Source organism: Orcinus orca, chromosome 2 (assembly GCF_937001465.1).
Source record: "Orcinus orca chromosome 2, mOrcOrc1.1, whole genome shotgun sequence".
Lineage (NCBI taxonomy): Eukaryota > Metazoa > Chordata > Mammalia > Artiodactyla > Delphinidae > Orcinus > Orcinus orca.
Window position 1 is genome coordinate 117,753,738 of NC_064560.1, and position 23,259 is coordinate 117,776,996.

Below are 23,259 nucleotides of genomic sequence, written 5' to 3' on the forward strand. Positions count from 1 at the left end.
TCTTCTATAAAATCTTTGCTGTCTCCCCTTTGCCTCCGGAATAAAATGCAGACTCCCCAGCCTGCCATTCCAGGGACACTTCTGTAATCTGATCTGAACCTCCCTGCCCATGCCCACCCTTCCTCAATCCGGGTGTGTACCCAATGATCCTGTCCTCAAGCCTGCCCTTGCTCCCTGGACAAGTTTTCCAGTTCAGCTCTTTATCCTGCTCAAGCTAGGTCTTGGCTATTTTATCTGGCTTTCCTGATTGAAAATTTGCCCCATCCTTCGAGGTCCAAGTCAAAAGCCACCTCCCTGAAACCTTCCCCAGTCTGCATTCTGAATTTTTCTGCATTCCCAGCAGCCGTTATCCCTGGCATTAACACATTTCATGTTGCTTTCCATTATTTTCCGGTCTACTTCTCTAGGTAGGTTATACGCTCTCTGAGGGCAGGCACCAGGTTTTTGGCACCTAGCCCAGTAGCTGGCACAATGTAGGTGCTCAATAAATGTTTATGAAATAGCCCAGAGACTCCCTTGCCGATAGTTTGCGGTCTGCAGGACACGTTGCTTTCCTTGCAGCCCCAGAACCATCTCTGGGTGCTGCCATGAACAGGACGCGTGTCAACTGCCCAAGCAGCCCCTGCATCTCCTCGGCCAGATGTTAATGTTGACTATCCACGCCCAGTCAAGAAGAGGACATGAGGGTCCCTTTGGATGTGTTTGATCTGAATGTTACTCGATAACAATGTCAGACACACGTGTTCTCAACCTTCCTACAGCTTTGGGGCTGGAGCTTTCTTCTGACCTGCCCAGCAGCCAGGAGGATGCTTTGCCACTCCCCGCTTCCTCCTCTTCCACTCCCTTTCTGGACGCGCCAAAATTATTCGGCCCCTTGAAAGAGAAGACAAAAGTCACTTTGGCGCCCTCTGTCTCCCTCCTAATAGGGAGGACTCAAGGGCTCTCGAGTGCTTCCCGAGCCGGCTTTAGGAACCGAACCTGCGTGGGCGACGGCGCTCCAATTGCGTTTCTGCAGGAGGTCGGAATTTGGCTCGGCCCCTTGCAGTGTTTCCAAGGGAAGGTTCGTACATTCGTGACCGTCCCTGGCAGCCGCCCAGCCCGGGACTTGGGGTTCCACTCGCCATTGGCCAGCCGTCGGTGTGACGCGCCAGAGGCGGGGCCTCATCAGCTGTTTGCGGGATGCCCCGAGCGGGCGTATTTTGGAAACAATACCGCGCGGTGCAGAGTGGCCTCCACCCGCGCCAGCCCGCCTGCCGCCGCCGCCGCCCCTGCCTGCGCCTCCCGCCTCCCGCCTTCCGCCGCAGCCCGGTGAGCGCCCGGGCGGCAGGGGGCCGGGCGGTGTTGGATCGCACCTCCTTGGGGAAGTGGGGAGAGGATCGCGCTGCGCGTGGGGGCCCGGGAAGGGTTGGGCTGCGGGCGTCTAGAGTGACCATGGACTGGGGCGCTGGGGTATGGGAACGGGGTACAAAACCCACATCTAAGTGCGCTGCTCCACGAAGGAACGTGGGGGTAGTAGCATTTGAGGCTCCAAGGAGTTGGGTCCAGGTGGGCAGGGGAACCTGCGGTGCACTGCTGAGCAGACCTGGGCGCTCGAGAATGGCCCGGCCTCTGGATCTGACTTTGGGGTAGGGCAGGGAGTTGTGGGACGTCCTGCATCCCTACGGAGTCTGAAGGCTCCTCTCCTTAACAGCCGGGCTTTTTCCCTCCTTCCCAACTGAGTTTGGGCGCCAAGCCCCCGAGTGCTCATCACGCTGGACCCTGGCGCGGAGCCCTGGCATCACGACTCGGAGGCCGAGATTCTCTCCTGGAGTCACCCAGGTCTGCTGTGTGTTGTGTGAGTGCGTGAGTGTGTGTGTGTGTGTGTGTGTGTGTGTGTGTGTGTATGTATGTGTGCGTTCCCAGATTTTAGCCCTCGTCGAGGTTCAGAATGTCTAGCTACTGCTTCTCCTAGGAGAAGGACTCTGAGTTCAGCATCCCTGTTAGAGTCCTTAAGGGCTGGGACGGCTCCAGCAGGCTTTAGATCCCTTTGCTAGGAATAAAGACTTCCCTGGTAGTGCACTTAGGAAGTGCCCTTCTCCTGCCGGTTTGCACCACCACCTCTTCAGCTCAGGGGAAGGGGAGAAGAAGGTCTCTTTACTGTATCTCAGTTTACACTTGACCTTGTCCAGCACCTGTCCAGAGGCTCCCACCTGCAGAAGAGCCACCTGCAGTTCCTGTGGATAGTGGGAAGGGTCCCCCTCAGGCTTGCAGAGCCACACCCTCTGGCTGCACCTCCCCCACTGTCCAGTCCAGGCAAGGGTGGAATTTGGGGCTTTGCTGGGAGCGGGTGGGGGAGGTGATAGGCTTCAAAGGAAAACCCAAGACAATGACTCCTGACTGTGATTGGCTTTGGAGGGCCCCATCTTAGGTTGGGATTGCCAACTTGCAGAGAGGAGGTGGAAGGGCAGGAGGGGAGCCCCTGCCAGGTGACTGGCAGGACAGCACTTGGCCCTTTCAGCGGGAAACCTTGTTTCCTGGTACTGATAAAGTGTAGTTCTCTCACTCCCCTTTGGGAAACACTGTCCAAAGAATACCGTGTGCCTGTTTTGCCATCCAAGCGGGCATCTCCTCGCTGTCCAGGGAAGAGGGCAGGATAGGGACCACAGATAGCTCAAGGACAGGATGGGATGGAGGGAGGGTTGAAGCAAGCACTTCAGAGAGAGCTCGCATTTGAGAAAGCCAAGATTTCTGAATTTAACTGAGCTTTCTTAAATACTTTACCAACCCACAGACCATTTGGCTTGTTCTTCAAAGGCGAGAGACTGGGAGACAGAATTCCCAGGGGACCTCTAATTGACTCTGGCAATGACAAACACTGTCTCTCTGTATCCTTAACCATTCAGGTAGTTGCTTTTCTGGCTGCCTCAGGGACCCTAAGGGGTTCCTGGTGTGTGTATAAGGGGTTGGCTTGGGAGCTCACGATGCTGCGTGGCTCCACGCTCAGACTTCCAAGAGCCATCGGGTGGAGCAAGTGGAACTTCTTTATCAGCAAGAAACTCATGTCAACAACCTGAGGAGTTTAGGCGGCGAGTGAGGTCACAGACAGAGGGCTAAATTTCACTTCCTTCTGTGAGGCAGGTTGTACGAATCTCAGGTTCAGCGCTGACAGGAGTGGTAGGCTGTGGGGGAAGATTTGAAGTTGTGGAGACTAGTGAGTAGACTGAGCTGGGGTAGGCTGGCCGCTTTGCTGGATGCTGGACCTCCCCTCTAGGCTAAGCTGTGGTGGGCAGACAGCTGTACTCTGCTGAGAAGGCAGCTGCAATGACTAACCTGGGTTTTTCTCCGCTCTCTCTCCCAGGACACACTCTTACCACATCGTTCAGCCTGTTTGTTGTGTTGAGCAAGCAGGGGGTGGAGACTAGGGTCTTGGGTAGGGCTTAGCAGGTTTGGAGGGAACCTGGCCACTCTAGGACTGCTGGCTTTTGTTTTTTGCTGCTGAGCCCGGAGCTCAGCTCAGAGTGAGATGAGAGTTTGGTGGTTACTCCTCAGGCCGGTGAGTGAGTGTGCGTGTGTGTTGTGAGCACTGTGTGTACAGCCAGTCACAGCGCCCTCTGCCCTCCCACAGCTACTCATAGAGGCTAGTCTTGTTGACATTTCTCCAGGTACCTTGTAGCAGCTGATCATACCCCTCTATGGCTCAGAGTCGATAGCAGTCAAACTGCATGACCGTGACCAGCCTGGGTTAGAAGAAGAGGCCGAGGGGAGGGAAGGTGGTTCTGAGTGGGCCCAGGGAAGAAGCGTGGAGAGTCTCAGAACTGCGAGGCAGCCCACATGAGGGGGCAGTGTCACCCTTGGCAGTGCTTTAGCTCTAGGGTTGTCTGTCATCAGTACCTGACCCCGCTTCTCCACGTAAGAAGGGGGAGCAGGAGAGAAGGAAGGGGAGGGGAGTCCTTCCAGGTATAGCCTGGGTGGGGGCAGCCTCCCGGATGCCTGCATTGCACCCTAACAGGGGAGATGGAGCCACCCCAGTGTGTGGAGGAGCTGGAGGATGATGTGTTCCAGCCAGAGGATGGGGAGCCGGGGACCCAGCCTGGGAGCTTGCTCTCTGCTGACCTGTTTGCCCAGAGCCAGCTGGACTGCCCCCTCAGCCGTCTGCAGCTCTTCCCTCTCACGCACTGCTGTGGCCCTGGGCTTCGACCCACCAGCCAGGAAGACAAGGCTACCCAGACTCTCAGTCCAGCCTCCCCAAGCCAGGGTGTCATGCTGCCTTGTGGGGTGACTGAGGAACCCCAGCGACTCTTTTATGGTGAGTGCTCTTAGCCTCAGGACTCCTCCCTTAGAGATTGGGGGAAAAGAGGGGACTTTCCCTCCCCAAACCTGCGCTTTGCTATTTCCTTCCCCAAATTGAGCAGCAAGGGCTATCGATTCTTCAGCTCTCACCTGCTGCTTCTCTGCTTGTTACTGCTCCTCACCTGTGCTCCTCAGGCCCCAAGCAGGGCAGATTGCCTTGCCATTCTTTCTGCTCTTTTGTCCCTTTCTGGAAGGATCTTTGGGTCCATGGTGTCTCCTTGGGTTGGAAGAAGGGTACCTGGGTCTCGGCCTTTACATCCTGTGGCCTGTTGTGTGGCCCAGCCCTTTGTGTAGTGATAGTGATGTACCTTCTGTAAAGTGGCTAACGCTGCGTGGGGAAGGCTGGGGGATCTGTGACTCGCTGTTAACACTGAAGGGAAAAACCCAGCCTGTTCTGGGAGGGTAGGTTCCTGAAGGCAGAAGGTGGCCCCCAGCTGTCACTTGGGACTTTCTGTGCTTGGAAGGGGAACTGGAGAAAGAGGTTGGGCCTGCCTGGGCTCAATGCCAGCAAAGGGGCTGTTTCCAAGGCTCAATCAGACAAGACCCCTTCATTTGTGGGCTTCAGTGGTTGGTTTTATGAGCAATCTGCCTTCCTCTGGCAAAAGGGCAGGGTTAGACACTCAGTCTGTTTTCTTCATTTAGCACAAAGCTTCTGGAGAGAGGGCCGAGGTTTGGAGGCTATCTTGCTGTGTCTGACGGAGCAGATTGAGGAGACGCTGCAGTTATTCCCAGGGGGAGCTGCCCTATAGGACAATTCTGGCAAAGTAGTCCTGGCAGGAGTCTGAGAAGATAGATAAGGCAGGCGGGGAAGAGGGAAAGACGGGAGCAGGTGGGCGGGCGCCCCTAGTGGCAGCTCTTGGTAAGTGAGGAGCGCAGGTCTAGAGGTCTGGCCTGGGGCTGCCTCCAGAAAGGAACTTGGCTAATCTGTGGCTCAGAGGAGTCCTCTCTCCGTATTTTTTTGTGCCACTGCCCGGAGCTTCAGGGCCTGAGACCAGCCTTCCTCTGCTGCACTAAAAAGCGAAGATACTTTTTTGCCTTTCTCGTTCTCTGTCCCCTTGCTTTGCTCAACCCAGGAACTCTGGAGAGCTGCCTCCAGTGCTTTTCCAGAGAAGAGCTTCAGCCTGCTACTACTATATGAGGGTAATAAATAATAAACTGTGGTCAAGCGTAGCTGGGTAAATAAGGACAGAAGGTTGGCAAGCTCACCCACACCTATTACCTTTGCCGTGGCACTGCCGGTGAATGGAGGACTGAAGGCAAGGCTGGGACCATTCCCTTCTCTTCTCCAACAGCAGCTTTCACACTCTTGGGCGGCAAACAAGTCAGGCTGTCCACGTCTGGCAGAGTGCCCTGCTAAAGGCAGACTAAGTTCCTCTCCTTTCCCACACTAGGGTCTACCCTTGGCCCCAGGTCTCGGCCAGGAGTGGCAGGCATGGGGAGGATGGGGCAGCTGTGAAGCATGCTGAGATGTGGGCCCTCTGTCTTTGCAGGCAATGCCGGCTACCGGCTCCCCCTCCCTGCCGGTTTCCCTGCAGGCTTGCCCCTTGGTGAGCAGCCCGCTGAAGGGCAGTGGCAACATCGAGCAGAGGTACAGATTGCCCGAAAACTTCAGCACATTGCAGACCAGTTCCATCGGCTTCATATGCAGCAAGTAGGCATGGGGGACTTTTGGTGGGGGTGGGGGGGTGGGGGGGGTGCGTCTGCTGGGGCTGGGGCCTGCCTCAGCAGCTCTGTCTCTGCCAGGCCCCAAGGATAAGGTCCCAGAGTGTTGGCCTAATGCTATTGTGATTCTCGTGGACTGGATGGGCCTGACTGGATGAGCACTCTTGCCCTCACCTCTGAGATACAAGTTGTTTATCTGCCCACTCTCAGCTCAGGCTCCAGGGAGATGCTATGATCCCTCCCAGGGGATGGGATAGCTTTCTGCAGCCTTGATTGACAGACTCTCTCTTCTTGAGGCCAGGGGTGGGAGATGGTTCCTTGCAGACCTAAGGGGAAGATTTTCAGGGTGCTGAGGAAGACTGGACAGTCGGGGGGTGCCTGGCTGCGGTGCAGTGTAAAGTGGGTAACCAAGGCCGGGGATGGGCCTGAGTTGGGGAAAGTGGTGGAACCGGTTGTAACCTGACACTTTCCAGCTGGGGAGGCCGCTTCTCATTGTCTCTGCCTGGGAACCGGGGCCTGGGACTCTGGAGTGTGTACCTCAGAGTCTCTCCAGACCAGCGGCCGGGCGCTCGGCCGGGCCGGGCGCTTGGCCGGCAGCCTGGCACCAGCCCCGCCAGGGCGGAGCATCGCGTGTCAGTGGAGCATGTGGCAGAGCCCATCAACAAAGGCGGCGGCTGGCGGGCTCGTGCTGGAGGAGCCCTACGTGCCATGGGCTGGAGGCTGCCCTGCTCTGCAGCCGCTGTCTGGGCCGCCCCCGGGCACTTAACCCTTCCTCTCTGGGCTGACTTTCTGGATGGCTGCCAAGGTGGGGAGAGGAGCCTGAGGCTGGATCCCTGCTAGTACAACCACTGCTGAAGCGAAGCCACACCACCTGGAAGTGAACACATTCGCTACCTGTGGGACAGTGTCCGTGGCCCAGTCAGCTGTGTGTGCATGTGTGTGTGTGCGCGCGCGCGCATGTGTGAGTCTATATCTGACTGTATATCAGGAAATCAAGAGAATAAATAATCCACCATGATTGGGCAGACCCTGAGGTTAGATGGGGAACTTCAGGTGACCAGAGGACAGCTATTGGTAATAGAAGGTTTGACTTGGCCAGCACCAGGGGGAAGAGAAATTGACTTTGGATTTCCTGAGAACAGGCCATCTGGGGTTAGATATGGTGAGTGCCCCTGCCAAGGGGTTCTTAGGGAAACTTGGGGCTATACCTGGTCCTGGTGGCTCTCCCAGGCCCTCAGGAAGGGAGGGTGGCCCTATGCTTAGATAATAAGGCAGCCTAGCCACCTCCTCTGGCTCCAAGCTCTAGCCCCTATTCGCTCCTTTGATTTTTCTGTGGAAACTTGCCTTAGAGTTTCCCCTTCAGTCCATGTGTGGATGCACTCTTGATTCTTGATTTCTGCCTCTTGGCCTTCTTCCTGTCCATTCACTCTGCCCTGGTTGTGTAGGCCTGTGGTTGGCCTGAGCTCGCAGCTTCCGGTCCCGGGGCTGCAGCTGATAGAGGACACGGTGACTGTGGGTCTCCCAGGCTCATCTGGAGAACTATCTGGGAGGCAGTTTTCTGCGTTCCCAATAGCCCTGATCTCTCTCAACAGTTCTTTTCCAGAATGTTCAGCCATCCACGGGTGAGCCCCTGTGGGCTTGGGAGCAGGCTGGGAGGCCTCCCTTGCCCAGCTGAGCCCTGGCACAGGACCAGAACTCAGCCCAGGGCCCTTTCTTCCTGACTCAGTTCCGCACAGGAGAAACTGGCCCTGATCCCAGGTCTGACCGTGTTCTTTGCTGCTTGCCATCATTGACCCCCATCCAGGGCTGTCTCTTTGAAGGCCTGGTTCAACTCCATACAAGGTGCTGTCCTCTTAGCCAGAGCCTTCCAGCTGGGGAGGAGGAGGGGCAGAGGCAGTGGAGAACTGGAGGAGAGTCTCCCCTGCTCTGCACCTCACCTCCTACTGGTTCCTGACTTCCCTGGGCCCCTCACCATCCTGCCAGCTACCTACTCCTACCGTGCAGTGGCAGGAGGCTGGCCAACGAGGCCTTTCTAGCCAAGAGCTGGTTTCCCCAAACTTTCCATTGCAAAGAGCCAGGCTTTTTGTCCACTGGAGTCTTCTTGCTTTTAGCCCCCTCCTCCCTGCTGTCCCTGCTCACTTCCCTAGGAGCTCATCCTGTGGGAAGGGCTGGGGTAATGGCTATGGGCAGATGGAGAGCTGGCACGTGTAGGACCTTTTAGCAGCTAGTTTTAAGAAATGAGTCATTTCTGAACTTGATTACGATATAAACTAATGTCTAAATATTTCGTATCTACACAATACTGTTGTCACTCTTACATTCTTATCCTTCATCTTCTTTCCCTATTCCTTCCCCTCATCTTTGCAGACAAGGAGACTGAGGCACTGGGATGGAAGTAATTTAGGGTTAAGTCTCTAGGCTTCAGATACAAAGTCAGAAGGCCCAGGTTTGAATGCCAGCTCTGCTACCTACTAGCCACCGGGAAGTCTCTGGCAGAGCCTGTTTCCTCTTCTGTAAATTAGACCTAATGCCAGAGAATCTGATCGTGAAGATTCAGTGAGAAAATACCTACGAGAGTTCCAGGCACACAGTAGGTATTCTTTAATGCTTGTTTTCTTCTTTCTCTCTATAATCCTGATTGTCCCCCACATTTGTTCTTGTCAGTTCACAGTGCATTTCCCACCCCACCTGTCCAGCTGGTCCCTGAGCAGAGCTGCCTTCCGTGAGCTCCCTTCTACCTACCCCGTCCAGAGAAATCAGCGTCAAAGCTGTTCACTTGTGGGTCTTGGCCTTGTACATTTCTCCTAGGAGAATAGTGGTCAATCTCCATCACTGTGGGCTGAGTTTAGATAACCAAGAAAGACAACCCAAAAGGCAGTAAGAAGGTTGAAGGAGCCTGGCCATCTCCTCTCTCCTCACGTCTGGGATTGGTGTCCCAGGGCCAGACCATGGCGGTGGGTTCCCGACTCCTGTAGGGAATGTGAACTCCTGCCTTTTGTCCCTGGTTAGGGACCTCAGTTACTCTTTTTCTGTATGAGAGGAAGCCTTCTCCCTGGGAGATGTGGAGCACAGGGAAGGGTGTGATAATGGTAGTGTGTTGTAGGATGGCTTTATGGCAAAGTGAGTGCATCAGCATGACTCTAGAGGCAACATGGTGCATGTTTTTGTGGGCCATTAGCCCTCCCAGCATGTTTCTCAAGGAGCTTGCTGGATGGAGCTCTAGCCTGGCTACCCAAGTTCAGGTCAGCCACCTGTTTAGGGTGGTTTCTCTGGGCAAGGAATTGGAAGCAGAAATTGGAAGCAGTGCCGGTGAGGTGCTTGCTGTCAGCGCTTTGGGTCTCCAAAGCAGCAAGAGACTTTGAAGCAGAGTGAATGGAGGTAAAAGCCTTTCCAAACCTGGTCACACACCCCCAACTTCCTCTGCCTGGGTCAGGAGTGAAAGATTCTCCTCCTTGATCTTCTGTGAGCTGCCCAGCCGTAGCAGGTGACCTCTGGTGGTCTGCTGACGGTGGCCTACCTTGACCTTGGCTCTGTGAGAGGGCCCTGGTGTTTCTTGTTTGCCCAGCTTCTACAGGGAAGATGGCAGTACAGGTTTGCTTCCTCCCTGAGCTCAAGGGATGCTCTGGCCAGAAGGTGAGTCCCAGCTTCTCTCCATTCCACCTGCCGTGGTCTCCTCCACAATGAGCCGAAGAGGGGACAGAAGCTGGTGTCCCATCCCCTTAGGAGAGTCTCCTGTCCCAATGGCGCCATCTTGAAAGTTGTGGGATGTTTCCGGGCAATGTTAAGAAGCCAAGAATCCTAAAAAAAAAAGAAAAAAGGAAAAAGTGACTACCGTAGACAGTTGTGTGAGTAAAGCTACAGGATTATTGGAATTCTTCATGTTGGAAGTGGCTTTTTCACTTGGACCAGGAGTGGCTCCATTCAGAACAATCAGATTTGGAAATTCCCTGAATAATAATTAGACTTTCTGGAAAATGACATCTGAGAAAAATTTCAGCCACTCAGTTGAAACCATCTTTAGTTGCAAGATCACAGAAAGGATCCTGGACTTAGAGACAAATTCGTGTTCAAATCCCAGCTCTGTCACTTATGAGTTCTGTGTTCACAGGCAAGTCATTTAACTTCTCCGAGCCTCGATTTCTCATACTCATCTTGTAGAGTTGATGTGAAAGCCCTTTGGAAATTATAATATGTATAACTATTAATGTGTGGACAGTTTAACACTTGAAAATGGGTTAAAAGATGATCTTAGGATTTTGTTCTTTGGGAGTTCTTTTGGAAGTTGTACCCAAGGTGGTGTTTACATGGTTTATTAACTAGTGGCCTCTCCGCCAGCAGCCTGGATCCTTTGTTCAGGGAGCTCCTAACTACTTCCTGACCCTTTGGGATGCTCTCCTTGTTGGTGAGTGGTTTTCTGGAGCTCAGACTATAGCTAATAAAGTTGTTCAGGCTCTAGATGGGACAGCCCTGGGCAGGAGCCCCAGAGATTCTCCCTAGAGTGAGAAGGGTCCCTATGGAGCCAGCCTCTGTCCCCGGAGTGGAAGGTCTCCCTGGGACATTGCCTGGGGAAGAGTGAGGCTTGGGGAGGGGCTGTGGAGAGCGCTGTGCGTGAGAGCCAGGGCCAGGGCTTGGGGGCCCTGTGTTTGCTCTGTGGCTGGCTCTGTTTATATCGCTCACTATATTTAGCTTCTGAGTCATCAGCGTGGCTGAGTAGAGCTGAGTTCTCCACACAACCCTGCACCTGACTGCTCTCTCTTCCAGGAGAAGGGCCTTGTAGTTCCGGACAGTTCATTCCCTCCCCACCAAGGCAAGCCATGGGGATGGGGTTGGCTTTGGTTTTTTTTTTTTTTTTTCTTGGAGGGGGTGGTGATGGGAGGGAGGACTTTAGGGGAGGTTCTAGAAAAGAGGGATAAAGAAAAACATCTTGTTTGCCTTTTAATCCAAGTCTGGCAACCAAGAGGGCATGTTCCATGACCAGTGCAAGAAGAGCCGGTGTGCGCGGTGAGGAGGAGGGTCCGGCCTTCTGTGCTCAGCTTGCTTGTCCTGTCCAGGGACTGGTCCTGGGTGGGACGAGAACAGCCAGCTGCAAAGGCCCCAAGTTGGGAGTTGGAGCCGTGGGGGGATCCTTCTCCAACGTCCTGTAGACCCACAACAGACCAGCCCCCTCCTCAGTCCCCTCTCTCCCTCACTTTTTTTTTTTTTTTTTGCGGTACACGGGCCTCTCGCTGTTGTGGCCTCTCCCGTTGTGGAGCACGGGCTCCGGTCGCGCAGGCTCAGCGGCCATGGCTCATGGGCCCAGCCGCTCCGCGGCATGTGGGATCCTCCTGGACCGGGGCTCGAACCCGTGTCCCCTGCATCGGCAGGCGGACCCTCAACCACTGCGCCACCAGGGAAGCCCTTTTCCTCACTTTTGACCAGAGCACACATACCCCTCTTCCCCCCTGAGTTCTTAAGAAGTTGCCCATTAGTTTGATGGGACTGTTCTCAGACTGGGGAGACAGACCCACCTGGGGGAAGCTGGGTAAGGGCCTCAGTCCTTCCCACCTCCAGGCCATGGAGGTGCAGCCCATGGCTCTGGGGATATGGGTGGCAAACACAACCCTATCCCCGCACCCCCAGTGGCTGAAGCCGGTGGCTTCCACCTATGTTAGAGGAAGCCCTCCTGTCTTCGCCTCAGCCAGCCCCAGGCTGCCCTTTCTTCCTGGGAGAAGTGATTGGTGTTTCTGTGGTGGCAGCTGGTGGCTTCAACCTTTTGTTAGCGCTGCTGGCTGGGCTGAGGAAGCTCTTGTCAAGGAGGATTATTTTTCCTTTTCTGTGTTGCCACGTTGCTCATTCCTCAGGTGTCTAGGTCAAAAGCGGTCTGGGACAGTGGGCCAACGGGGCCCAAGGGACTGCCCCGTGGGTCTCAGAATCCCTTGCCCAGCTTGGCAGCCTGGAATTCTGAGCCCGGCTGCCTCTGGCTGCCATGGCACATCTCACAGTGCAAAGTCAGGGATTTCCTCAGGACTTCATGAGCCTGCCTAGAAGATAGCGCTCCTGGGGCGGGTGCTTTGAGCTGAGGGTGTTGAGGGAACTGCTCAGCAAAGTGCAGTCGGGCCCAGGTTTCCCTTGTCCTCACCAGGGAGTGGGGAGCTGCCTAGGGCAGCCACCGCCTCGATGCTTTACATATACTTTTCTCATTTAATCATCACAGCAACCTTGTACTTCGAGACCCCATTATCCCCATTTTATTGGAAGCTGGGGCTCAGAGAAGTGGGATAACATGCCCATGTTACACGGTAAGTGGCTGAGCTGGGAGCCATGCACATCTGATTGATCCTAAAACAATGGTCTCCCCATTACGCACCCCTGCTCCTCAGCAAATGCAGCCCGGAAGGTGAGAATCTGATGGAGCTCCCACTGGCTGCCCGGCGCTGGCTCTGCCTCCTGTAAAACTGAGATCTGCATTCTTGCTTTTCCCCCCTTCAGACTGTAAAATAATCGAGGACAAGCCTTACAGCTTGCTCGTTTTTGTGCCTCATAACTCTTAGCTCAGTTGGGTACCTGATAAAAGTTTGCTGAATCAAACAAACATCTTCCCAACTTCTTTTATGTGGAATTTTGCTGAAGTCTTCCTTAGCTCTGTATTCCTGTTCTCAACAGCAAGGCTTTGTCCTTCAGCCTCGCTGTGGCGGGTTTAGAGTTGATGGGGGAAAGGGAAGAGGTGAGGTAGGAAAACGGCACTTTACAGAGAGTGTAACTCTCTGTAAAGCAGGGTAGATACAACTGCATTTTAAGGAAACTGAGCATGGTTTCAGAAAATGATCTGAAGTTATCATTTCAGGCCAGTTTTAGCTTCATTTCTGTTTGATCTTCAGTTAGCTCTGCCTCTGAAAGGTTTATTTTTTTTTCTGGTCCACAGTATCCTTACTAAATAATGATCTGGAAACAATTTCTTTCTTTTTTTTTCTTTTTTTTTTTTGCGGTACGCGGGCCTCTCACTGTTGTGGCCTCTCCCGTTGCGGAGCACGGGCTCCGGATGCGCAGGCACAGCGGCCATGGCTCACGGGCCCAGCCGCTCCACGGCATGTGGGATCTTCCCGGACCGGGGCACGAACCCGTGTCCCTTGCGTCGGCAGGTGGACTCTCAACCACTGCACCACCAGGGAAGCCCTGGAAACAATTTCTTTAAACATACTAGGGGAGCAGTTAGGTGGGGATTCTCTTTGAACAGTTAATACCATTTTCATAATGTGAATAAACACACTGTAATATTTTAGTGAAAGAACATAGCTCTGGAGTCAGAAGTCAGGGGTTTGAATCACCCTCTCCCAACTAACTTGCTTGGGGTAACTTTTCTGAACCTTTGCTTCCCCATCTGTAAAATGGGATTGAAAATAATACCTGCCCTTCCTATGTCCCAGACCTTTGCGAGGAGCAAGAGAGACAATAGGAAAGCATTTTAAGTATGCGACGATATAAATTGCTATCTGTTTGGTAAATTTGCATTTTGTGTGTTAGTTTCTTTTAAATCAGGGCTACAGTGTAGCTTTGCTCCTTCCTCGAATTCTTTGGGGGTGAATTAGCTCTTGCTGGAGCATCTGGTACACTGGTGACACACAGAGTCCCCAGAGGGTGTGAATTGGGTCCGAAGGGGGAGAGACAGAGGGAGATTCTTATCTGGGGAGGGCAGGGAACACTCTTTGTGCTTAGGGCAGAGGCCATGTGGGATGAAACAGAGTTTGATTTGTGTAATCCAACCTTGTCAGACACCACAGCCAGCTCTTTAAAAAAAAAAAAAAAAAAGCCTTTTACTAGTTGGGCCTCTCTAGGCAAGAGGCTGATCCTATCACATCAAGTACATCTTTAGACCTGGCCAGACATCAGTTGTTCCTGGCTTCAGACAAGTGGGTTATCTTGCAAGGCTGACTTTTCTATAGTCAGTCCAGCGTGCTTGTTGAATACCTACTATGTGCCCTACGTGTTCCCTGTTATCCAGGACGAATGATCCGGGTGTTCAGTTACAGTGCCTTGTGCACAGGGGGAGTGACTCAGACACTTGTCAACTGACTGCCTCCATCCCCTGACCACAGAAGGAAGGTGGGACTGAAGGAAGAACCCTAGATCTCTCATGCCTGGTTGTGCTCTCCTAACTGAAGAGAATATTTTTTATCCACCATGTTAGGGCCCCTTCCCTTGGGGCGTTCACCTCTATTCTTTCCTTCCACGTCTTGGTCCTACTGTCTCGGCTCTGAATTTGAGAGCTCTGGTGTAAGCTTAAATTCCCATCAGCTTCCTATCTCCTGAACCCCAGTCTCCTACCCCTGAGGTTACCCTGGCTATGCATTCTGGGAACCCCCATTCTTTGCAGGTTCCCAAACTTTGAGGGGTCCCAAGCCAGCCTGGGAGAGCTGAGCCTTGCGCCAGGGGTTTGTACCCACTGATCTCAGTCTATGCACTGGGTACTGTGCCAGGTGCCTGAGAGTCAGAGGCCAAGCGTACCTGTTCCTGGCTCCCCCTTCCTTCTCCCCTTCTCCCCCACACCCTCTCCTGGAAGGATCCATGTGCTCTGGTGTTTCGGTGTCTTCGTGTACCTCGTCCTGTTCGGTGAATGTTGATTTCCTTTCTTCTTAACTGTTTCTCTCCCTGGCCTCCCTTCAAGACCTTTTTCTTTCCTTTCCAGTCAGGCACTTTTGTTTAATTTTTAAAAAAATATTTTATTTATTGTTGATCCTCAAAAATCAAGGCATTCTTTGGTTCTCTTGCTATGTGGCAATTTGGTTTCCTTTCAAAAAAGGGCCTTCTGGGGGCTGCCCTGTGGCAGGAGAAGGCTGACTGGGGTATGTGTGGCATTGCTTGTGCTCACAGAAAGGGTCGCTGGGGCAGAGGTGGTTTCCCAGGCCCTGTTCTTGCTGGTCGCACGGCTGCCAAGGCAGCCAGCTTGACCCTGTACTAGGCAGCCTGTTCTCCAGGCCCACCCAGACCCTCCGCCAGGATGACCGGATTCAGTTGTTGGAGCTTTGAGTTACAGTCCTCAAGGTAACTGTGGATGACAAACTCCGAATCACCAAACCTTAGGGTTGGAAAGCACCTCAGTGGTTTCCAAATGCCTGTCTGTGGCCTGGCTGCCTCAGAAGCACCTGGGCAGGATTTACCTCCGGGTTGGCCAAGTCATTACTTTGGTGGGAGGGAGGGAAAGAGACTAAAGAAAATACCAAATCATGAAATGTTTTCTTCTAGGCTATAGGATCATGAGTGATTTTATTTTCTCCTCTCTAATTTCTTGTATTTTCCAATTTTTCTACATTACTTTTATGACTAAAATAGACAATACATGCTACTTCTGATTTTTAAAAACTGTCACTCAGGGAGCATGTTCAATACACAAATTCCTGGGCCCCTTCCCTGAAGATTCTGCCCCAGTTGGTCTGGGTGGGACCTGGGGACTCTGTATTTACAATAGCACCTCAGTAGATTCTGTGATGCAGTCGGGTGTGGGAACCACTGGTCTAATACCACACCTGCACTTCACCTATAAGGAGAGTCAGGCTGGTGGGAGACCCCAGCCTACCAGGTCCTCTGATTCCTGGCCCGGGGAGCCACCCACTGCCCAGAGTGCCTTCCTGGATGATTCAGGAGCCCAGAGGCCTATCCCAGGCAGAGGCACAGAACCTAGGTCCTTCCTGAGGCTGGGCCTGTGTGCACCTGGGCCTGTCTGTGTCTCCCAGCAAGACCTCAGCCTTCCAGTCTGACAGCACTGTCTGGCCCACGACTGCGTCTAGGTCCCCAGCACCCACAATGATTGGAGTAAGGATGCTTCCTTGCCTCATCCCCAGAGACCTCAGGGCCCAGGAAGTTACCCAGGCAGCAGGTGGCCTCCATGAGGGGAATGTGGGGAGAAACTGAAGCATACAGGGATGGGATTGGTCCAGGCCCCAAATGATCGAGTTGTGATCTCCCTTCCTTGGCCCTTGAGCTGTTTTGAGACGATTTAGAGAAGGGGAGGTTGGAGGGTCTGCTTGGGTATAAAGAAAGGTGTATGGTGGCGCTTGGAGCATAGTAGTAATGGGTAAGGACATTGCCCTAGGGCCAGGTGGTCTGGATTTAGCCCAGTCCCCGCCACTTACTAGCTATGTGGCCAAGTTACCTAACTCTTTGAATGATCCCATCTGTAAAATGGGCATGATAATACATACCTGCGTCATAGGGTTGTTGAGAGGACCAAAGGGGTTTAAGGTGTATAGACCAGTCCTTCTCATACTCTAATGTGTCTTAAAGTCACCTGGGCATCTTGTTAAAAATGTGCATTCTGATTCAGTAGGTCTACGTTTCTAATAAGCTCCCAGCTGATGCTGAAGCTGCTGGTCCGTGGACCACATTTTGAGAAGCAAGGATGTAAAACACAGAACCTGACACGCTCAATTTACAGTTACTGTTAGGATCATGGTTGTTATTGTTACTTGGCCTTTTCAAACAGGCACCCGAGGAGCCTCGGAATTCCAGCAGACCGGCCTCCCCAGAGACCAGTCTTTTCCTGGATTTTCCTCGTATTCCACCCTATGACCTTTGCACCTGTCCTGGGTAGCAGCTGGGGAGGGGAAGCAAAAGGAGGGGGTGCTGTGCCCAGCTGCTGCAGGGAGGCCTGAGTCTTCAGGTTTGCAGCTGAGTCCATTTTCATGCTGCTTTACCCTAACCAGATTTTGTTAAGCCGGGTGTGTGTCCTCTTTTTACTTGTCTTTGTTTACAAAACATGAGGAAGCCATCCGTCTCCCCAGTCGCAGTCTGCCAGGCCTCCGCTGTGGCATACCCCGATTTCCCTTCCCCTCCAAGCAGGAGCCGTGCCTCCCACTTTCTGGGTTGTTTTCCAGTCTCCCCTTCTGCAGGGGAAAGAGGAATGCTATTGCTACAGGTATGGGATGGGGGGAATACCTGACAGGGCCCTGAGGTCACCCTCAGTTGACATCTCTCCTCTCTTTGTGGCCTCAGGCAGGGTGACAGGGAACCTGGCGGCGAGGTTCCTGCACAGTTGCCTGGGGACAGGTCAGGGAGGCCAGGGCGAGATGTCCTGCAAAGCTCTGGGAATCCAGGAGCCCTGGGCTCAATTTCCAGCTCTGCCACTGACTTGCTCTAGCCTCTTCTTCTCTGACTAGGAGCTGCCTGGTGGGGGCCTGGGCTGTAGTTAAAGGCAGCAGGGGCTCCAGATCCCCTACACACACGCGCACACACACACACACACACACACACACACACACACTTCACATAAGCGTGCTTGCTGCCTGGGCCACTGCGGCAATCCAAGTCCAGCCTCTGTGCTGGTTCCTTTTTTGCACACTAGGTTCTTATTCCCCTGTCCACTGAGAACCCTGTGGAGAGGGCCCCAGCCTAGTCCTCCTGCCCTGGCAGATAAAGAGAGAACAAAGACCGCCTCTTCCAGCACCCCTCAGTGCCCTTCGGACCTCTGCTGGCCCCTGGGAAATGGTACCTGTGTGGGCGGGGCACCAGCCACAATCCTGTGAGCCACTGACCGCTGACCTTTGCCCCCAGCTTCTCTGCCTGACAGTAGGACCTGGGATAACCTCCAGAGAGTAGTGTGCATTCTTTGTTTTTGTTTTGTTTTCAAGTATGTTCTTGCTTAACGTTTAATTGGCTCCAGTCAGTAGGAAAGCGCTCCAAGAGGGATTATTTATGGCTTACTGTCAAGAGCAGCTATAAAAAGGGCAGCACGGAGCTGGAGATGCTGGGAAGGGAGAGAGGGCGGGCGCACAAGTGTGTGTGTGTGTCTGTGTGTGTGTCTGTGTGTGTGCGTGTTTGCACTGGATGAAATCAGATTTTTGCTGCCTCAGCAGTGTGGTTTAAATGGAAGATTAACCCTTTGACCTTCACAGTGTCAAATCACTTGCAGATGGAGGCTCGCCCGCTTTTCCCCCTTGTTTTCTGTGTTACTTTGGAGCTGGGGGAGAGAGGGGGGCACTTCTTCTCTTTCTTTCTGAAGAAAGTTTGTTGTTCATGCAGCTGAGGTTTGCGGGGCTCAGGAGCCAATCTGATTAAAAGCAGCACTTGGCTAAACTTTGGAAAATCCTGCAAGCAGGGGAAAAAGTTTAATCCTCTTGTGCACCGTGCATAAAGAGCCTGGTCTTTTCTTTTTAATGTTCACACTGCAATTGTATTTGGAGAACTCAACTATCTCCCCCTCATCGCCACTTCTCTCGTCCCTCCCCCAACTCCCCCAGTTTGCTGTCCTGATGGCATTAAAGTGCCGCCCCAAGACGTGTGGATCTGAACTTTGATTGGAAATGATAAGGAGTCATCTAAGGCTGCGTTTAGGAGTTACGCTGTTTTGTTTTGTTTTCCTTTCAGCACCAGCAGAACCGAAATCGCGTGTGGTGGCAGATCCTCCTCTTTCTGCACAACCTCGCTTTGAATGGAGACGAGAACAGGAATGGGGCGGGTCCCAGGTGAGGCTGGGCTGCCCTCTTCACATGGGGCACCACGGAAGGACATCGGCGAGGACTGACACTGTGTCTTGTGAAGTTGTTGTTGTTTTGTGTTTTTATTTTAAAAATTTCTCTCTGTGTACATAAGACATACCCAAACGGGACCTCTTTCCCAGTTCAGGGCCTCGACCAGGAATGGGGCCCTTTGTCAAACACTGTTGAAGTAGAGGCTGGTGTGTCTGTGATGTGGGACCTCCCAAGGGCTCGGACAAGTAGATCCTTCGGTCGTCAGTGGTTGAAGACAACCAGGTAGTGATGTGCTCCGGCGAGTGGACTGTAGTTTTCCCACAGGAACTTATTTAAGAAATAGGAGACTGGATTAGACTCCTGGTTCCACCAAACCCATCAGCCTTCCACTGTGGATGGGGCCCAGATCCGACGGGTCACACTGCTTTAACCCACCAGGGCCTCAGACGGGGCCTTTCCAGCTGCGTGTGGCAACTTCACTTGGTCGGTCAGCCAGCTCCGCGTCTGGGTTCTCCTTGGGCCCAGCCACTGCCCACCCCAAGGGCTCAGGGATTCTCGCCCAGCCCCTGTCATCTCCAGCAGACCTCAGGGAGGGTTGGGTTTCTCCATGGACCCCTCAAATGTGCCGCGAAAATGAACCAAACTTCTGGGTAGGCCTCATGTCTGACTTGGTCCTACTCGGAAGCCCCAGGATTGGTCCTGAGGTGCAGAACCACTGCCCCCTCTGGCTGCCTGGGACTGTCTGGGTGTCAACCATGGATGAGCCAAGTAGCCAGTCAGTGTGCTGTAGCCAGCAGCTTGTGCCTTAGTCAGCTCTTGTTTTGAAAGACCCGGCCAACAGACAGCGTCCCACCCCCCATAGCAGCGCTCTAGCACCGGAAGGGACAGGATTGCATTGCGGTGGCTCTGGGAAACGAGGCGGCCATCCCACCTCTAAGAGTCAGCCTTGAGGAACCCAGACCCCTTGGTTTCCTTGGAAACCACATACCTCCTCCCTTTTATCCCCATTCCTTTCTCACACCTAGTGGGATACAGGAAGAAGCCAGCACAGCGGCTTTGTCAGCTGAAATGTGTCTTTTAGAGTAACAGACAGTGATTAGAGTGCAGAACTGTCAAAGCTGGGTACACACTTCCTGTCTTCCTTCAGCTTCCAGCCAGGCCAGAAAGGCCTGCTCTGGAACTCAGCAGGATCACAGATGCCTCTGAACTTCTTCCCTTCTCTCCCTGCTGTGGCACTAATGGAGAGAATTTAAAGCAGCCAGTCTGGCAGCTCTGAGAGCAGACACAGGGAATCTGAAAAGACACAGGGAATCTGTTAACCTAGAAATTAAATTATCATTTTTGCATATGTGAGAAAAGTTAACATTGGTGCTAACGGTGAAGCAAGGCCCAAGGAAAAGATGGCTTCCCTGGGCAGAGAAGACCCCAGGGCTACCCAAGGAAATTGGAGGAGTCCTGAGTAGACTCTCAAATCTGAACGAGCCCAAGCTCCTCTAATTCTGCAGCGAGGAGGTCTTTGTTACCGTCGAAGGACACATTGATCTTCCTCATGTACGGTCAGGCAGGTTGTTCACTGCACAAGGCCACCTGCAGAGGAAGGTAATGGAAGCTAGAATCCAGCCTGTGCTCTGCTCACTAAGCTGTATGCCCTAGTGTAGGGCTGTGTCTGCTTACAGGAAGGGGTGCCTTTCCTAATTTGCACAAAGGTGCCCTATGGGCTCACAGTGGCTCGGAGAGGGACTTCAAACTGCATAAGCCTTGGTTTTGTTCTGCTTGCATGTTCTGGAGGTATTACCTATTCTTGGACAGAATTGTATTCTCAGGGCGTGTACCATGGTTTGTCTGCTAAGAAGATAGGTTCCTGCTTACAAGAAGGAACCCAGGGAACAGGCATGAAGACTGGCGCTGGGACACGCTGACCATTGTGAAATCCAGCCTTCCCTGTGTGTCTCCACACCATTTTTTGACGCGCATAGGACATGTGTTGTTTTTCCCTCTCCTGGACCAAGGCTGTGATGGGCAGGCTGCTGGTGTATCTCTGAGTGGCACACACAAGAAAACCAGGATTATTTCTACCAGCCACTTTCATCTACTCTCCGCAGACTTTCCACGTGAGCTGAGTGAGAGAGCAAATAAATGGTCCAGGCCTTGGTGCCGAGGCAAAGCCATCAGCTTCAGAGACCTTGCCGGGCCTGGGGGGGATGTCCTGTGGCCTGTCCTGAGAACTGAGCCCAGAGTTTGAGAAGCTCAGCTGAACGTCGCGCCTGGGGCCGGGTGGAGGGTCATCTGACTGCACTGTCTCCATCTTCTGTGAAGCCAGGAACTAACTCACTATCCTAAGCAAGCCAGGGCAAGATGTACAACGCCTCTCCTTCCCCTCCCCCCAGAACCCAAGAGGTAGAATAGCCCCAAGAGGAAGAGAGGTTCCTCCTGGCTGGCTGTTTTTAATTGGCCTAGTGGTCTAGACTGGCCCCTTCCCCCTCTGCCTGGTGAGTTGGTCTGAACATTCCTCAAGTCCAACCTCAGGACACATGTCCCTCCCCCTGGGCTCCCTCTCCCCGTCCCCCAGGAGCTTGGCTGTCTCTAGTTAGGGAGTGGAGAATCAGATTCAGAGGGAGGGACAGTCTGACCTGGCTCCTGACCTGTAACCAACAGAAGACTTGTGGAGCTTTTGTGGTTTGCTGAGGGTGGGGGTGGGAGAGGGACTGGAAACCTCCCTCCCCGGTAGGGATGCCCTGGAGGAGGGGAAGCCTGATATTCAGGGTCAAAACAGCCCTTCTGATTCAGAAGCCCAGAGTAGGGGATTCTGGAAGCCGGTATACAGAACTGGGGAGGGAACCCCCTCAGGCCCCCCGTCTGACTCCCCCAGAGAGTTGGAGGACTCAGCCGGGCCTCTCTGGCCACTTCAAAGTCTGGGCTGCTGGAGAGCTACCCCCGTGGCCTTTTCTTCCTCAGTCCGAGGCAGAAAAAGACCACCTCCCGGTGCCCTCCACGAGCCCCTAGGGTAGGGGGTCTGTGTCGGGAGCTATGTGGCAGGCACGTTCCGAGCGCTCAGAGGGGCCCAGCTGACTTGTCTCTCTGTCCCCAGTGGCCCAGCCCCATCCAAGGATGGGTCCGGCCTGGGCGTGGCAGGGAGGGGGCGATTTGGGATGATCAAGCCAGGGCCTCCACTAGGGGCTGGGGAGCCACTGTGACTGTCCTGGTCAGCAAGGAGCACGTGGAGAGCTTGCTGGCTTGTCTCGTTTGAGGGACCTGATGCGGTGGGGTTAGGGCAGGTGAGAGCCCGCAGAAGCAGGCCCTTCAGCTCTGCAGGCTTCTGCACATCAGTGCTGCAGCCCAGGCCGGAGGAACCTGCGGGGTCCCTCTGTGTGTAGGTGGGGACTCCTTGGTGACAGACCACCCCGGCCAGACTCCTTAACCCATCAGGCTGTGAAGCCTCCTGGGGACAGTGTGGGCCAGTGGGCTCCTCAAGGCTGGTGGGGACTTCGAGCCTTGAGGGAACTGCAGAGAAAGCCGCGCTCTTTCATAGATGCGCCAGCCTCTTGGGCGGAAGGTGTTCGGAGCCCTGCGGGCTTCCGGTTCGCACTGCCCCTCTCCGTGCGCAGGAGGCCAGTGCCTCTCCCTGCTCTGTGAGCGTTGCCCAGTGGGCTGCCCCATCCCTGGGTCCACAGGGCCTGTCGGGGGAGACCCAGTGAGAATGTAGCATTTTGTCCCTCCCAGGTTAGCTGTCCTGGGTTCTAGGCACTCTGCCTCTGGGAGAGAAACAAGGACAGAGAGAGGGGTTGGGGACTCATTGTTTTTAAACCTGTACAGAATATTTGGCTTTGTGTTCTTCACATGCATATATGTGTGTGTATCTTTTCCCCCATCAATTGGTACAGTTTTTAATAAAACCATTTAAAGCAAAGCTTGTCTTTTTCAAGGTGTGGTAAAAATACAAGGGGATCTGTTGGTGGATTAGAGACTCCCAACTTGCTTCTCAGCTGCCCTCCTGAGTTACCGTCCGGGACCCCGGGCTTTTGTCAGGACTTCCTTTCCCCTCTTGGGGTTGTGAAGAGCCATTCTGACCACACAGTAAGCGGCACAGCAGAGGCCCCATGAAGTGGAAAAACATGGGCTTTGGAACCAGACCTGGATTTGGATCCGGTTCCAGCGTCCACCAGCTGAATGATCATAGGCAAGTTGTTTAACCTCTCTGAGCCTTCAATTCTTCCATGTGTAAATTACAGCTGTGCCTGCCTTGCAGGATTAAAGCGAGTGTGTACAAAGGACCTGCCCAGGGCCAGCCCTGAGCAACTGGCAGCCCCTCTGCACAGCCCCCCACCCCTGTCAAGCTGGGCTTCACTTTCCTTTTGTCGAGGTAGCATCTCATGAGGTAGGCAAGTTGTAGGGGGACTTCCTGGCTTGTCTTTCTTTGCAGACTAGCAATGTTGTCTGATTCAAAGGGGTCATTTAAAGTGCTTGACAGAGTTCTAAAAATCCTTGGGGAAAACCACTCCTGGTCCTATCGGCAGTAAGCTGTGAACTGGAGGGCCAGCTCTCTGTGCCAATGCTGGGCCCCCATACTTAGGAAGCTGTCGGCTCTCTGAGGACCAGCCTTCCACTCTGGTTCCTAGCCTTGTAGAGAGTGGGAGCTTGAAGTGATGTCAATTGTTTTGTCTGACCTCTTCATTTTATGGATGAGAAAACTGAGGCCCAGGAAAGGGATGCAGTTTTCTCTTTGGGCTTTTTAAATAGCTGAGTCAGTCAGAGGGGGGCTTACCCCATCCATCTTGGTTTCCATTTGGAAATTGCAGTGCTCTTGCCGAGATCTGCGGGGAAGCCAAAA

The 23,259-nt window shown here is 53.6% G+C and overlaps 1 protein-coding gene across 4 annotated transcripts; it reads left to right on the forward strand.

The window, feature by feature from the left end:
• The first annotated feature begins 1,152 nt into the window (after window positions 1-1,152).
• BMF (Bcl2 modifying factor) lies at window positions 1,153-22,338 on the forward strand. Of its 4 annotated transcripts, XR_004485443.2 has the most exons (6): window positions 1,153-1,308; window positions 1,691-1,818; window positions 3,989-4,285; window positions 5,820-5,980; window positions 8,359-8,581; window positions 18,328-18,418. XR_004485443.2 is itself a non-coding variant. In XM_012534526.3 (5 exons), the coding sequence occupies exons 3-5, from the start codon at window positions 3,994-3,996 to the stop codon at window positions 18,427-18,429; spliced, it is 555 nt and encodes a 184-aa protein (XP_012389980.1). In that variant the 5' UTR covers window positions 1,153-1,308; window positions 1,691-1,818; window positions 3,989-3,993; the 3' UTR covers window positions 18,430-22,338. The 4 variants fall into 4 exon arrangements, 3 of the variants coding, with proteins under 3 accessions (XP_012389980.1, XP_049561705.1, XP_033291718.1); XM_012534526.3 differs by lacking the exon at window positions 8,359-8,581 and having other exon boundaries at window positions 18,328-22,338; XM_049705748.1 differs by lacking the exons at window positions 1,691-1,818; window positions 8,359-8,581 and having other exon boundaries at window positions 1,181-1,308; window positions 18,328-22,338.
• Window positions 22,339-23,259: the final 921 nt, after the last annotated feature.